Here is a 14,536-nt window from a genome sequence, read left to right as displayed (position 1 = left end):
CCCCTAAGCCCACTGCCTGGCCCACGGTCAGAGGGCCAGGTCCTGGGGGTCAAGCAGTGCGAAGGCCCCATTCTTGCGGAAGAAAGATTCAATGCGGCACATCTTGCAGGAGACCAGTTCTTGCTTCACTGGGGGGCCTGGGAAAAGATGTCAGAGGCCAGGAATGGATTCCTGGGAAAGGAACTCGCAGAGCCCGGGAGCCCTGCCTGCATAACCCTAGGAATCTGCCTGTGTTGTATCCACTTTGTAAGTGTGAAAAAATAAAAAGAAGTGCTTCTGAGGAGTGGGGGCTATGGGGAAACAGGGAGCTGGCTGGCTGCCCGGATCAGCAGTGATGGCCAAATGCCAGTCAGCTGGGTGCCAGCATTTCCCCCAGCCTCAGAATCCTCCATGGAGGCGGGTGGTGGGACTCCCAGCCGTGCTTGTTACAGACAGAGCTAGACTTCTCTGGGGCAGACAGGGCTTCTTTCTACCTCCTGCTCCCCTTTTGGGGTTCACCTCCTGCTTTCATTTGGAAATTGCTCCCTTTCCTCCCCACTTAGGGCCCTGGGGGAAGTAGGGGGATATTTTTTAGGCAAAATTTCAACTGTGTTTATCACCAACCATCCACCTTTTCTGTGCAGGAGCTGGAGAAAACATGTGACTGAGTAGTCTCACTTGAAATTCATGGCCACAGACAGCAAAGGGACATGTCTCATCACCCAGCAAACCCACAACACTCCCTGGCATATTATTTTCCCCACACCTTGACTCTTCATCTCAAACTGCACCATTGCCTTCGCTCCTCTCCTGCCCAGCTGATGACCATGACTCAATCCAGATGGACAGCCTTCTGGCCAATACCATCTCCCTACCCCTCGCTGTGTCCTCTGCCTTCTCCAGTTTGATCCAGCCTCTGGAGCTCCCTGGGTAAGCCCACCCAGTCTCGGGGCTTTAAAGAGCACCTATATTCTGATGACCCCCAAAACTGCATCTTCAGCTCTGACTTCCCTCCATTGGGTGACTCCCATACACAGCCGACTCGCCGACACCTCCAGCACAAAACACCCAACACTGACCTGTCTTCACACCCCCCCAGCCCTGCCCCCCCCACCAGTCTCCCCTGCTGTAGCTGCTTCAGCCGAACACCTGGGCATCACCATTGCATTCTCTTTCCTTGTCTCATTCAAAGCATCAATAAGTTCTCTTGATTCTTCCTCCAAAACATATCCGGAATCTATTTCAGCTCTACCACTAATCACCCTAGCCCAAGCCATCATCATCTCTTGCCAGGATAGCTCAGCCATCTGCCAGAGTCTACTCTTGTCCCTAAAAAGGCCATTACCTACAGAATAGGGTGATTTTTTTTAAAAAAGTATTATCAGCATCATTTACCTGCTTAAAACTCTCCATGGCTTCCCCTTGAATTTAGAGTAAAACCCAAACTCCTCCTCCTTGTCATTTAGCTCACTCAGCCTTTAGGTCCCCAGAGAGGTCTTTCCTGACAGTCCAGTCTAAAGCCGCACATGCCCCCGTCCCCCTCCCCCATCATGCCTAGTTTCATCATGGAACCTGGCCCTCTCTTGCTCTTATGTTTATGGCCTGGACCCTCCATTAGAATGGACGTCCCCAAAAGGAGTGTCCATGTGCCTTGTGTGTCTAGCACCGAGAGCGCTGCCTGGCTTGTGGCAGGTGCTCTGTGTTTGTGAGGTGAATAATTTCCGGGAGGTTAGGGCTCACCCAGCTGCCAGCCATATGTGAAGTTGGTGGTGATGGGGAAGAGGTAGCGCCTCTCTGGCATGTCCAGTTTTCGGGTGTTGAGGTAGCGGTAGCGGCCCTGAAAGTCGTGGGAGATGCCCTCATACAGCAGGGCCCGGGTGGCAGGCAGGACTGGGTACATTTCTGACTGAATAGGAGCCTCCAGGGCAGGGCTGGGGGCCTTGGAAGGAACTGCTTTGGGGGCGGGCGGGGGTGAGAGGGGGGCTTTGGGGGGCAGGGCGGGCAGCTTGAGGGGTTCACGGGCTGCAGTCTTAGCCTTCTGCTTGGCCTTCACCATCGACCCATACTTGTGGTGCCATTCACAGCGCAACATCTTCTCCCTCAGATACTCCTCCTTCCAGAAGTTCTGCCGCACTGTGTCCATGTTAAGTTGCCGAGACATGGTGGCAAAGGAAGGAGCAGGACCAGGGTGACTGCAGCTGAGGGGTGAGCACAGCAAGCAGAGCCCTTCTGACAGCAGGTGGCTGCCCAGGGACAGTCGCTCGGCAACCGAGCCTCACCTCACACAGGGCCATGCCCTCAGCACGCCTCACATGCCTTGCTTGCTGAGGCAGCCTCAGGCCGGGGCCCGCCGGCTAAGAGCCTTGATCCCCAAACCTCTTGCTTGACCCAGGCTAGTATCACAGGCTTCCAGGTTTCCTGTGATTTCTGCTTCCTTCCCTTGAGGTCTGGTCCCCTCCCAGCCAATACAGACTCAAGCTGGGGTGCCAGGGGACTGGACGCAAGCCTCCTTCCCTTCCTCCCTGCCAGAGCTGGCTACCTTGAATTCAGAGGACCAATCTGGCACAGTCTTCCTGGTCCAACTCCTCTATGCCTGGATCTTTGGCAGAACCTTTTCCAGCCCTGCCAATCGAATCCACTCCCCCACCCCCTCCCCGCAACAGCTTCATCCCACACGTGTCCTTTCTAGCACACAGCCTCAGATCCGAGAGAAGCAAGAACATTACTTTAATTTAACATCAACAAGGACACTGTGTAACAGCACAGGGAAGAGGTAATGGAGAGAAGACGCTCAGGCTTCCTGTACCCTAACCAGCCTTGATTTTAATGGCAGAGCCCCAGCAAACTGGAAGCACCTCACCTAGCCTCTCGGTGGAGTGGGAAGGGGCAGGGAATCGGAACTCAGAGGCTCGAATCTTAGAGGAGGGCTGATGGCAAGCCTGGGGAGAGGCCGCATGGCTGAGGGGAGTCCCCTAGCGCAGGTCTTCGGCCGTGAACATGCCCCTGGCCCTGCGCAGGATGGAGTCCTTGGCAGCATCATAGGGGTGCTCCTTGGATGGGATCTCCAGCACGGCCGGAATGGAGCGCTGGTGGGCATCGAGCGCGTGCCGCACCATCTCTGCGATGTACTGGTTGATGAGGATGATGCCGATGTCGTCCCGGTTTAGAAACTGCCTGTAGGGAGAGATGAGAAGGGAGTCCAAGGCAGCCCACTCTGAGTTGGTGGGCTGGGCTGCAGAGGGGAACGAGCTCGATCCAGAGTGCAATGGACAAGGATGCTACACTAAACTCTCTTCATTCTATTTAGAATCAATTTCAGTCCAAAGCTAAGGGCCATGGCTTCTACCTCCCCTGCTTGGAAGGCTCCCAACTGAACTGCTAATGAAGATGAGGGTGCATGCTGGTGTATTCCTTACGCTGCCTTCGGGTAAGAAAGGGAGAGGATAAGAATATATATACGTCTGTCCCTTTGTATCTGCATAAAGAAAAAGCAGAAAGATAAGGAAAAAACTAAGTGGTTATGGGGTGGAGGAAGGAGGTAATGAAGTAGAAGAGGTCGGGGTGCGAGTGTGACTTCTCAATGTATATACCTTTTAAATATTAATTTGTAAACCACATGAACCTTTCAAAAGAAAACATTAAATTTTTTAAGGTTGAGGGGGCGTTGTTCAGACCACTCAAGGTCTATGCTAATGAGGGCAGGGCGTGGGTCAGAGGGGAAGTTTGGCCTGAGCCAAGAACACCACACAGGAAGAGGAAAATCAGTAACGAAGGAATCACACTTTCCACACAGAGAGAACCCGGCACCGGGCTCTTACTTTCTTGTGATCAACCACCCGTTCATTAATTTATTTACTCATTAAAAACTGTTTACTGAGCAGCTACTCTGTGCCAGACACTAGGGCAGGTTAGACTTGATGACTTCTGAGATCCCTTTTGGTTGGAAACTTGGGAAATTCTTGAAGTAAAATTTGTCCTTCTCTCATGACAACTTGGGTCACTTTACCAGACTGCTTAGAGATCAGCAGAAATCAGCCTCCCGGGTCAGAGCCTATCACACCCCAGGCAGCAGGAACCAGTCTCAGCCGGTAGCTCAGGGCTGGGCTGTTTAGGGGGAAACAAGCGAGAGTGGTTTGTTCCTGGGACTTGGCACAGGGGCCCTAGAGAAGGGGTGTGGGAAAGAATAGGGGGCTGGCACCCTCAACTCTAGTCACCAGGACACCTCCTGGATTAAGGGACATGCCTGCACCCACATTTTGAAGCTATTGCTCTTAACCCAGAACAGGAAGTGAAGATTTGAAGTGCCTGGTCTCAGCAGAAGGTAGGACAGTCCTGATATTGTCCGCTGTGCTCAGGACAACGGGAAATTCCAAGCCGACTGAGGAGAGCTACACAGGCAGAGTGTAGCCCTGGCTTAAGAAAGGCAGAAAGGGTGGGACTGGGTTCAAATCCCTGCTCGCTCTCGTCTGAATCACAGAGTGTGCCTTAACCGCTCTGAACTTTAGTTTTCTCACCAGTAAGTGGGAATAACCCCTACCTCACAAGACGATTGTGAGCCTCTGAGGGAGATGAAAATACAGGAAAGCCCAAGCCCACTGCCCGTGTGTTCACTGAGTGTGTGGTTCCTTTAGGTGTCAACTCGCAAGACAGTCGAGTGCTTGCAGTGCCCGGAGCCTGCTCTACGGGTGAACTGGGGGAGCCCCTGCAGGGGAGCTGAGACTAGCCCCCTCCGGGCCTGGACGCTCCGGACGCTCAGCTCTGGCGGGCCAGGTTGGGCCGAGGGGCGGCGCCCGCCCGTCACGAGCTCTGTTCCCCTTCTTTCCTGACACACGGTCATGTGACAGGGGGTAGTTTGTGGACCCGACATAGCCCCGGTCCCACCGAGGCCCAAAAGGGAACTTGGGACGCGGAGACCCCCCTCTCCAGAAGGGGAGGTGGACCGACTTCCCTGACCCTCGAGGACGGGGTCTGACACTTCGGCCAAGGTCTGGAAGCCCAGGGCCGCCCCCGCCTTCTCCCCGCGCTCCCACCAGGCAGCTGAGGGTCCCGTTCAGGCCTCGCGGGCTACCGTACCGGAAAGTGTCTTCGATCTCATTGATGGTAGTATCTTTCTCCACCACCAGGAAATTAGGGTGGCGGTTCTTGTTAAGCTCCCCTATGCCGCCCAGCAGGAAGCCAGTCACCGTGTCCTCGTCTCCGATCACCGCAATTAGCTTCCCCCTCCCCGCCATCCTTTCAGTCCGGCAACGATCAGCCGCAACCTCCGGGTGTCACCAAAGCCCCGCCTCGGCAGCGTACATCCTTTTCGGCCGCACCCCCAGTCTTTCGACATGCGCAGTTCCACCACTCCGCCTCCCGGGACATGCGCGTTAAGAGCAAAAGCGCCTGAATCCGAATACGACTGCGCCTTAAAGGGAGGTCCGAACCGGCGGGCTACGATTCCCAGAAGTCCGCGCGGCGTCGCCGTCTCTCGGAGGCGCGTTCGATCGGTAAGTTCGACAAACGTGTTGAGGCTACTGCTGTTAGGCGCCGAGACGCCAAAGAAGACGGTTCCTGTTCTCGAGAGTAAGGTCCGAGTCTGTATCGTGTATGTATGTAACTGTGACGCAACTAGTGTTATTTATTCAGTTAATGAAAGGATGGGCAAATTAATGATGATACTCTCTAGTGAGGTAGAGCGTTGACAAAGCAGTGTGTCAATTGCTAAAACGTGAGAAGTACGTGGAAGCACACATCAGGTGTAACTAACCCGTGGGAGAGGGGGCGCGCAGAGAAGGTCGCCAGCAGGATGAAGGGCTAGAGATGAGGACGAGAGGTTGTTCTCAGGAAGAGGAGCAGCACGTGCAAAGACTTAGCAGGGACTAGAAAGAATAAGTGCCTTTAAGAAAAGATAAAGAATCTGGAAGTTATCCTGAGGACAAAGTTGTTCTGAAGCCACTGAAGGATTTTAAGCAAGAGAATGATATGGCCAGGTTTATGTTTTAGCGATAGCATTGAGACCATGCTGTGTGTGGAGGTAAGACTAAGGTGAAGAAACCATTGTGGTGAGAGATGGTGGTGGCCAGAAAGAAGCCAGGGGGTGGGGATGGGGAATGTGAGAGTCAGGTGGAGTCAAGAGATATTTAGAGACAAAAATGGACAGAACTGGGTTTGGGATTGGTTATGTTTGGGAAGTTAGACCAGGTGACTTCCAAGTTTCTGGCCTGTGCAGCTAGGTGGACAGGAGTAACATTCCTCAGAGAGTGAACTCTATGTATGAGATGAACATGTCGAAGGAGAGAGGTCTGCTCGCTCCTCCACCCTTTTAACAAAAAGGCATCCTGCATCTGGCATGTGATTTGCAAGTTTAGAGCACTTGAGACATCCAGATGGTCTGGGCTAGTGGTTATCTGTGTGATGGGCCTGGGATTTGGACATACCTGGTTTGAATCTCGACCCTGCTACTTAGAGGTATGATTTGGGACTCATCACCAAAGTTCTCAGGACCTTGATCTCTTCAGATAATACTATGCCCACCTCATAGGCTGTTAGGATTAAGTGAGGTGGAGGCACTAAATGCTCAGCACCCGTGGCCATACTGCAGTTGGGGGAGAGCAGCTGAGCTGGATATCCATAAACACATCCACTCACAGGTGGAGGGCAGCTGAAGCTGAGGCGGCCAGCGAACCTTGCAGGAAAACGCTCCCATCTGGGGGCGAGGTGGGAGGGAAGGCAGAGAGTGAGGAAGGGTGCCTGTAGAAGCACCTGGCTCAGTGCCTGGCACAGAGCTGACTCTTAACGGCCACGAATGGTTGGGTACTTGAGAAGGGATCCTGCCTTTAAAGGGTCTGTCAGCTAAAGTAGGGAGCTGAGACAGTGCCGCATTTATCACACACGCCTTCATTCAACCAGCATTTATCAAACGTGGTCATGGAGAGGCAGAGGACACAAGATTGATAAAATACGATTTCTGTCCTCAAAGAACTCCCTCGGGACTGAGGGGAGAGTAAAAAATGTCACAGGGAGTTGGGTAGACCTACAGAAGAAAGTGAGGCCCTAGAGGGGTCTTGCAGGGGAAAGGAAAGAAGGAACTTAAAGAGGAGCCAGGAGGCAGCCTATTGAGTGAAGAGGTGGGGGGCGGGGGTGTTTGGAGCCAGGCCATGTGTGTTGGGTTTTCTTTGGCCTACCCACCACCATGTGCCGAAATGTCTGGGATGAGTTTAGAGTTGGGGGATCAGTTGAGTGAAATGCTGCTTTGCCCTGCTCTGGCTACTCAGTTGCTCCTTTACTCATTGGTCACACTTGCCTGTATCGGACCTCCCAGGATCAGGGAGAGAGGTCTGAGGCCGACCCTCAGATACAAGGTCACAGATGAGGGTAGTAAATGCAGCCAGAGATGTGCCCCAGGGCAGTGTGAGAGCCGGGGGGGCAGGTCTGGGAGGACAGGAAGGGGTTCGGGAAAGCTTCCTGTTGGCCAGGAAGATGAGGAGGGTGGAGAGGCAAGGGTGTTCCTGGGCAGAGTCCCAAACTGCAGCACGGCTGCCTGGGGCACTAGAGGTTGTAGAGAGGGTCAGAGGTTGTGAAGAGGGTTAGAGGTGGAGGGTGCAGTGAGGAATGGGCACAGTGCCCGACTGGGGGCTGGGGGGCTTTTTTGAATGAATGGGTAGGGAGGCTGGTGTCTGAACATATAGGCCTTGGAGGCCTTGTTAGGACACTTAGACTAGCCTGGAGAGAAGGGAGCCACAGAAGGGCCCTGGACCAGAGAGGGCCATAGTCCCTGTGATGTGACCCCACCCTTTGGCTGCAGTGTGGAGGGCTAGTTGGAGGGAGCTGGCTGGTGGGCCAGGAAGGCTAGTGGAGGGGCCAGTTCAGGAGGGAGGCCCTAAGCAAGGTCAGGGCTGGAGGTGGGGAGGGAGCAGGCCCAGCTTTGACCCAGGACCTGGCTGGAGTGAAAGGTTGCTGGGTTTGTGCCTGCCTGCTGGGTGAGCAGCATTCCTGCTTGAGCCAGTGCTGTTTTAAGGTCCTAAAAACATTGAGAATATCCTTGAGATCAGGCTGAGTGGAAACTGGCCTCCTGGTGGTCCTAGGGCAGTCTTGTGGAACAATGTCCACCTCCCTCTCCGACCCACCAGCTCTCCAGGAATCTGAGGACCAAGCCCACATCCCTGGCATGCCCCCCCACCCAGCCCCTTCTTTAAAGCATTCTGTCAACATTCCAGACCTTCCCAAATAGATGGCCCAGAGGGGGCGGCTCTCTGCCCCAGGCCCTCCCCCTTGACCTGACTCAGTCCTCCAGGGGAGGGGCGGCCAGCCTCTGCCTCCCAGGGCCTGGTTCAGTGTCGGCAGCCAGAGGTGGCCAGCCGTGGGGAGCACACACAAGGAACAGCCAGGCCTCTGCGACAGGCCGCACTTTATTTGTTTTCCACCTAAACGGCTCCCAGCTGAGCCGCATGACATGTGCAAAAGCCCCCCAGAAAGCTGGGCCTCGCAGTGTGTAAAAAAAAGGCCCCCCATGGGGCAGAGCTGTGCAATCTTAAAAAAAAAAAAAAGAGAGAAATCAGTCCCCCAGGAAGCCTGGCTGGGATCTAAATTGCCCAGGGCCAGGGCACGCGCCAAGCCTGCTGCTGCTGGGTCCATTTTCTCCTCCGATTGTGCTTTCTCTTCCAAGTCCTTAACGCTCTGGGGTTGTGGCCACCAGAGGGGCCGGACGCAGTCCTCAGCGGCAAGGAGGCCCAGCTGGTAGTGCGGTTTGAGGGCGACCTCTCTCACACATGCAGACACCCCCAGACACGTGCTCCCCCACTGGCCTCAGCCCCGCCAGAAAACTCAGGGCTTCCCTGGCCCCCCAACCTCCAGTTCGTCCTCATGTCACATCTGAGGCAGGGACACTGCCCTGAGACGGACGAGGCCTTCCAACCCGGGGGCCTGGCAGGGAGGGGGCAGTGCCACTCCTTCCACCCCCCGGGCAGGTGTTTGTGGTGTCTGATTCTGCGTGCATGCATCTGGGTGTGGCCTATTTGTGTGTGTGTGTGTATGTGAGTGTGTTTGGCCAGAGGTGGGGGCCGAGGCTGGGGGAGGCACTTCTGGGATTCAGGGCACATTGACTTTGAAGGGGCTTCCAGGGACACTTTCGTCGCCCCACTTGACGATGAGGATGTAGTCCCCTTTCTCCTTGACGGTGTAGGTGACGTTGTACACCCGGTTCCCCATGTGCTTCACGTACACCTCCTCACAGGGGGTCTTGGGCCCGTGCACGCCCACCATCATCATGTTGGTGCCTGGAGAGAGAGGGAGTGAGGGACAGGCTCACCCCAGGCCCTTGGGCCCACGTTCCCGCGCACCTGCCCGCCCTGGGGTCTGCCCCTTTCCCCCCGCTGCCTGCCTGCTTTGCTGCAGTCCACGGTGAACGAGTTCTTCTGGCCCACAAAGGCCTGGGACAGCCCAGGGCCCCGTGTCACCACCTTGCTGGCATCTGAGGAGAACTTGGGGATGGAGCTATAGCTGGAACCCCGACTTGAGGACGACTTGGTCACAGTCTCCACCAGGACCGTGGATGTTTCGTGAAGGCTGTGGCCTCCAGACAGCCGGGGACCTGAGAGGCAGAGTGGGGTGGCCACGAGCCTAGTCAGAGGCCTGCTCTTCCCCGGGGGTAGGCCGTGTGCCGGCGCCGACAGCCCCGCGTTCCCTTCCTCAGCTGCGGCGTGCGAGGAGCGGCAGCCCGTTCCAAACAGGGCTCCAGGGCAGGCTTATCTCGAGGTCTGGAGCCTCGATGGCTCCCCCCCTCCACTTCTGGGCTTTGCCTGGGACCCCAACTCACAGGGTAGAGTCCTGCTTTAAAAAGGAACATGTGTCCAACTAATCCTTCACGCAGCTTCCAAAAGGAAAGCTGGCTGAATCTTTACTGAGCTCTGTCTTCTTGGAAGCCAGAAATGTGGGAAGAGGAGGGCAGAAAGTTAAGTGAAAGCTTGGGGAGCCACCGCAGGAAAAAAATGAGTCAAGTGATGGACAATAAAGAGGAAGGATTTGATTTTTTTTAAATGATGTACATGAGTCCACGTGGAGAATGGGGTGACGTGTAAAGCCAGGCCCACTTTATTCCTGGTAACCTGACCCCAATGTTTGGGGCATATGACCCGGATGTGAATGGCCACTGGAGCCAGCCAGTATGGAATGGGCTGGAGGGTCCTTCCCCCACCCAGGACACTCACCTGTGACTTTGGCCTTGAAGGGGCTGCCCACGATGTGCTGGGGGCCACCATACTTGATGGCAATGAGGTAGTTGCCAGGGGCCATGGGAGTGTAAGTGACCACGTGGCCCTCAGGACATTCCCGACAGTCCAGCTGCACCTTGGAGGGGCCGTCGATGGTGACAGACAAGGCCCCCGAGCCCGCATTCAAGGTGTTGACAATGAACTCCGATGACACTCCTGGGGACCAGAGGTAGCAAGGGTGTAGACAGGAAGGGCTTGGGGCCCAGAACTGGGATGGGCCCAGGCTCCCCGGAGCAGGTCTGTGGCGGCACTCGGGCTCAGCAGCGCTGCCCCGCCTCTGGGGCAGACCAATGTCCACCCCTCCTCCCCAGCCCTAGGCACTCACCTGTAGTGCCTCCCTCGAGCCCAGGACCATAGGCTGACACCAAGCCTGGGTCCCCAGCCTGGCTCTGCTCCCCAACTCGGATCTTGAAGGGACTGCCAGGGATGTGGGCACCGTTGAACTTGACGTCAATGGAGTGGACGCCATTCTCATGGGGGATGAAACGGATGGTGTGCTTGTCTGTGGGTCAGAGGTTGGTGGGTGAGCCTTTGTCCTTCCCTCCCCTTCCCAGAAGGCCCTAGCCTGGCAGGGGCAGGGCCAGCTCACCACTGTCCAGCTCGGAGACGTAGCACTCCTCCACCGCACCCGAGGGCGTGTGCACCCTAGCATCAGTCACGCCCCGTGCACCGTTCAGCTGCACCGCAAAGGACGCCGGCTGGTTCACCTTGAGCCCCGTCTCCTGCAGAGGCCACAGAGGGTGCTCAGACTCCTAGGAGGGTCTGGAGGGCTCGTCTCTGCAGCCCCGCACTGATCTCACTGCACGCCCAGCCCAGACGCTCCCTCCTCCCGCCCCCAGCCCGGACCCGCCGCCCGGCCCAGCTCAGGGAGGCTCTGAACAGGGCTGTGAGGGGAGGTGGAGGCTGGGTCTGTGGCCTTGGCATCCACCTGCTATGAGGTGGGGCCACCTGGCTGTGGCTGGGCGTGGTGGGGATGACACATGATGTGCCCTGTCCTGGTTGAGGAGGTAAGACCCAGAAACCATAAAGCAGGCCTGTCGGCAGAGAAGCCAGTGCTAGGACGGTGCTGTGTGTGGACTGCGAACACTCAATAGCTGGGATGAGGAAGGAGGGGTGTGGCCTAGACTGCCCTGGGGGCACTCAATGGGGGAGGTGGGCCAATGGGGAGGCTCCCAGGGGAGGTGAAGATTGGGGCACAGAGCCCAGTTCTAGAGTAGGGGTAGGGGACCTGGGAGGAGAGGCACAAGGGCTCCTGAGGGGCAGCTAGAAGGGGGAATGGAGCCCCCTGCTGTACAGACACTGGGAGAGAGGGGACATCTGTCTGTCTGGACCTTCCAAGGTCACTGCTAAGTCCCTGGCCACATGGGCCTGCCATCCTTTACTTCTGCCCATCTCTCAGGGTGGCAGAGGGGCCGCACTCCCAGGCACACACCTGGAGGCTAGTGACGGTGAGACGGCGAGCGTCGTCTGAGAGGGAGGCCACGGGTACCACAAAAGGGCTGTCTGGGATGTGCTCATCGTTGAACTTGATGGAGACCTCATAGTCACCTGGGGAGGGAAGGCCAATCAGCACAGGCCCCAGGACTGGGGACAGCAGGGTGGAACCCCCTCCACCCTGGCCTCATCCCAGAACAAGCTCCGGGGTTGGAGCTCAGCTCTGGAGACAGACGTGCATTCCCAGGAGTGTGGGGTGGAGGGAGACAGGGCAGAGAAAGAGCGGCATCCCAGGTGAAGAGTTGGTTCAGTAGCCCCATCTCCTGCCTGGGCGAGCAGAAACCCAGTCTGGAAGGTCAGACAGGCCCAGCCCCGTGGTGGACACCCACCTGGTTCCTGGACGACATAGGAGACCCCACAGGAGCCATCTTTGCGGTCCTCAAATGCAATCTCCGCCTTGCTGGGACCCTCCACAGCAATAGACAGGCCCCCGGCACCCGCTTCTCGGGTCCAGATGCTGAACTCAGCTGGAGATGGAAACGGGACAGGGGCGGCTCCTCAGCACCATCGTCCACCCTGGTGGCTGCCCTGCCCCCGCCCCGGCCCTCTGCCCCTTACCTGGCACGCCGGCCACCCCTCGCTCCAGCCCTGTGCCTCCAGCTCGCACCTTGTGGGCACCGCCTTCACCCAGTGGCCCCACGGTGAACTGAAAGGGGCTGCCTGGCACATGCTGGCCGCGGTACTTGACCGTGACCGTGTGGGGCCCCATCTCCTGGGGCACAAAGCGCACACTGTACGCGCTGTCCTCCCCCTCCACGATCTCTGCGGCTTCCGTCTTGCCTGATGGGCTGGTCACCTGTGCGGTCATGTCCTGAGAGCTGGCCTCACCTGCAGCGGGTGGGGAGTGTCAGGGCGACACGGGGGCTGCTCCTGGCCCTGGCCCTTCCCTCCCTCCCTCAGTAAAACCCCCTCCTCCACTCAGACCAACAGCCTCCCCCTCCTGTCCCACGAGACGGAGAGCCCAGCCTCCCCGTGAAGACCCCAGCCCGGCCCCGCTCACCCTCCTGCTGCCGGGTGATGCTGCCAAAAGAGCCCAGGCGTTCCCGGCCCAGGAAGTCCCCGAAGACGGCGGGGAAGGGGTCTCCGCCAACCTGGGTGGACTCCTCCACCCGCACCTCGCGCTTGGTCTCCCCGCCCCGAGTCTTGCTGATCTCCGTGCGCTCTGTGCGGGTGTACGTGTGGCTGCTGCGCGTGAAGGTGCGCGTCAGGCGCTCCTGGGCCGACACCATCTGGAACCAGTTCCCTGTGCGACGCGTGGAGCGAGGTGAGAAACGAGCCAGCAGGACAGAGGCCGTGGGGGCAGGCCCTGGGCCTTCCCCATCGCCCTGCCACCACCCCCCACCGGCTCCTTCTGCCTCCCACCTGGGATCTTGAGGTTGAGGTCACAGGTGCTGCCGATGGTGGCAATGGACGGCGCCTGCCTGCGCCGGGTGATGCTTTCCTTCATGCGGCCCTCGCCGGTAACCTTCACCGTGAAGGGGCTTCCTGTAGGGGAGAAAGGGAGGGTCGCGCGTCTCAGATCACTCGTCGCTGGCCTCCTGGCCTGTCCCAGCGGCAGCCCAGCACCTTACCAGGCACGTGCTTGTCGGCAAACTTGATGTTGATGATGTAGGTGCCGGGTTCAGTGGGGCAGTAGGTAACTTTGCACGTGCCGTCCTCCATATCCTCACAGTTGATGTCCACCTTGCTAGGGCCTTCAATACTCAGCCCCAGGCCCCCATAACCTAGCGGGGAACAAGGGACGCGTCTCCCTCAGTCCCCACTGCCGTTCTGCTCCCCCCTCCCCAAAGTACAGGCTCCGTCCAGAACAGGCACCCAAGGTGTATCACAACCACTAACAAAAGATGGCTCAGCAGGAGGAGAAGGGGTGAGCCAGGCACTGACCCAGAGGGTCGGGGATAGGTAGTCTGGAAAATTCCTTAAGGCAGGCCTCGGGTTCTAGTGAGCAAGGAAGAGACAAACTCAGTAAAGCTGAGCTTTCTCTGAAACATGGGAGAAGTGACATGGGGACATTCACTCTCCCCAAAGGAGCCCCAGAATGTGAATCTCAGCAGAGACGGCCAGGAAGTTCGGGGAGGAGTGTATGGCCAAGGGGCACAGGGCAGGAAAGGACCAGTCGTCACTGGAGGCACCAGCTGAAATGAGGGGTCTCTGGGGCAAGAAGCACCTGCATTACGAGTGTCCACGATGAACTCCGCCACCTGGAACGTGTGTCCCTCGGACAGGCCCTTGCCCCAGACCCGCACCTTGCTGGCATCCCCGATCTCAGACGGTCCCACCAGGATCTTGAAGGGGCTGTTGGTGACGTGCTTGCCGCTCTTACGCACACTCACCACGTGCTCCCCAACCTCCTTGGGGGTGAAGGAGATGCCTGTTGGGAGGGAGGTCAGGCATGAATGGAGCCCTGGGCATGGCAGTGTTCCTTCGCGGGTGTCCCCGCCTTCCTCCCCCCACCCCCGCCGCCCCGGGCCCCTCCTGTGGCCCCACGCTCACCAATGTGCCGGTTGGGCAGGCGCTTCAGCAGGCAGGGCTCCTCGTTGCCCGAGGGGGCACGGATGCTGGCGGTCAGCAGGCTCAGGTCACTCTCGGTGATCTTCAGTGACACATCCGTGGAGGTGCCCACGTTCAGCTGTGACGTCCTCATCGAGTCATCGCCTGGGGGAGAGTTGGCATGTCAGGCGGTGTGACTCCAGGCAGGCCCTGCCCTCATGGACATCAGGAGACTTCCTGGCAGCCCCGGCTGGACTCGGCAGAGACTGGGGACCACCCAGAGGCACAGAGAGACCAGGGAGAGCGCAGTCTCCGTTCACACC

At 57.7% G+C, this 14,536-nt stretch overlaps 3 protein-coding genes across 5 annotated transcripts in view; all 3 read right to left on the bottom strand.

The window, feature by feature from the left end:
• Nucleotides 1–4: 4 nt before the first annotated feature.
• SPMIP1 (sperm microtubule inner protein 1) lies at nucleotides 5–2,140 on the bottom strand (the record flags this gene model as incomplete). The annotated part of the gene is made up of 2 exons (XM_082400153.1): nucleotides 5–137; nucleotides 1,720–2,140. The coding sequence occupies 2 exons, from the start codon at nucleotides 2,138–2,140 to the stop codon at nucleotides 28–30; spliced, it is 531 nt and encodes a 176-aa protein (XP_082256279.1). The 3' UTR covers nucleotides 5–27.
• Nucleotides 2,141–2,682: 542 nt separating this feature from the next.
• Nucleotides 2,683–5,451, bottom strand: ATP6V1F (ATPase H+ transporting V1 subunit F). The gene is made up of 2 exons (XM_082400176.1): nucleotides 5,053–5,451; nucleotides 2,683–3,153 (listed from the first exon to the last, which is right to left on the bottom strand). The coding sequence occupies exons 1-2, from the start codon at nucleotides 5,208–5,210 to the stop codon at nucleotides 2,952–2,954; spliced, it is 360 nt and encodes a 119-aa protein (XP_082256302.1). The 5' UTR covers nucleotides 5,211–5,451; the 3' UTR covers nucleotides 2,683–2,951.
• A 2,900-nt stretch (nucleotides 5,452–8,351) lies between these two features.
• FLNC (filamin C) overlaps nucleotides 8,352–14,536 on the bottom strand; it is a 28,180-nt gene continuing 21,995 nt past the window's right edge. For all 3 annotated transcript variants that reach the window (XM_082399948.1, XM_082399947.1, XM_082399949.1), the window contains 13 exons: nucleotides 14,217–14,378; nucleotides 13,891–14,094; nucleotides 13,295–13,447; nucleotides 13,086–13,208; nucleotides 12,724–12,966; nucleotides 12,282–12,551; nucleotides 12,053–12,190; nucleotides 11,662–11,777; nucleotides 10,819–10,951; nucleotides 10,555–10,731; nucleotides 10,167–10,385; nucleotides 9,341–9,550; nucleotides 8,352–9,236 (listed from right to left, as the gene is read on the bottom strand). In XM_082399948.1, the coding sequence (XP_082256074.1) occupies nucleotides 9,049–9,236; nucleotides 9,341–9,550; nucleotides 10,167–10,385; nucleotides 10,555–10,731; nucleotides 10,819–10,951; nucleotides 11,662–11,777; nucleotides 12,053–12,190; nucleotides 12,282–12,551; nucleotides 12,724–12,966; nucleotides 13,086–13,208; nucleotides 13,295–13,447; nucleotides 13,891–14,094; nucleotides 14,217–14,378 (2,336 nt within the window). In that variant the 3' untranslated portion in view covers nucleotides 8,352–9,048. The remainder of the gene's footprint in view (nucleotides 9,237–9,340; nucleotides 9,551–10,166; nucleotides 10,386–10,554; nucleotides 10,732–10,818; nucleotides 10,952–11,661; nucleotides 11,778–12,052; nucleotides 12,191–12,281; nucleotides 12,552–12,723; nucleotides 12,967–13,085; nucleotides 13,209–13,294; nucleotides 13,448–13,890; nucleotides 14,095–14,216; nucleotides 14,379–14,536) is intronic.

This window comes from Balaenoptera borealis (genome assembly GCF_965194805.1).
Source record: "Balaenoptera borealis genome assembly, chromosome: 7".
Lineage (NCBI taxonomy): Eukaryota > Metazoa > Chordata > Mammalia > Artiodactyla > Balaenopteridae > Balaenoptera > Balaenoptera borealis.
This window is presented reverse-complemented; position numbering and strand designations above follow the sequence as displayed.

Excerpts from the sequence above, each read along its gene's own strand:
- ATP6V1F (XM_082400176.1), bottom strand. The coding sequence starts at position 5,210 with ATGGCGGGGAGGGGGAAGCTAATTGCGGTGATCGGAGACGAGGACACG. Across the intron at positions 3,154-5,052 it reads GAGATCGAAGACACTTTCCG|GCAGTTTCTAAACCGGGACG; the intron begins GTACGGTAGCCC and ends CTCTCCCTACAG.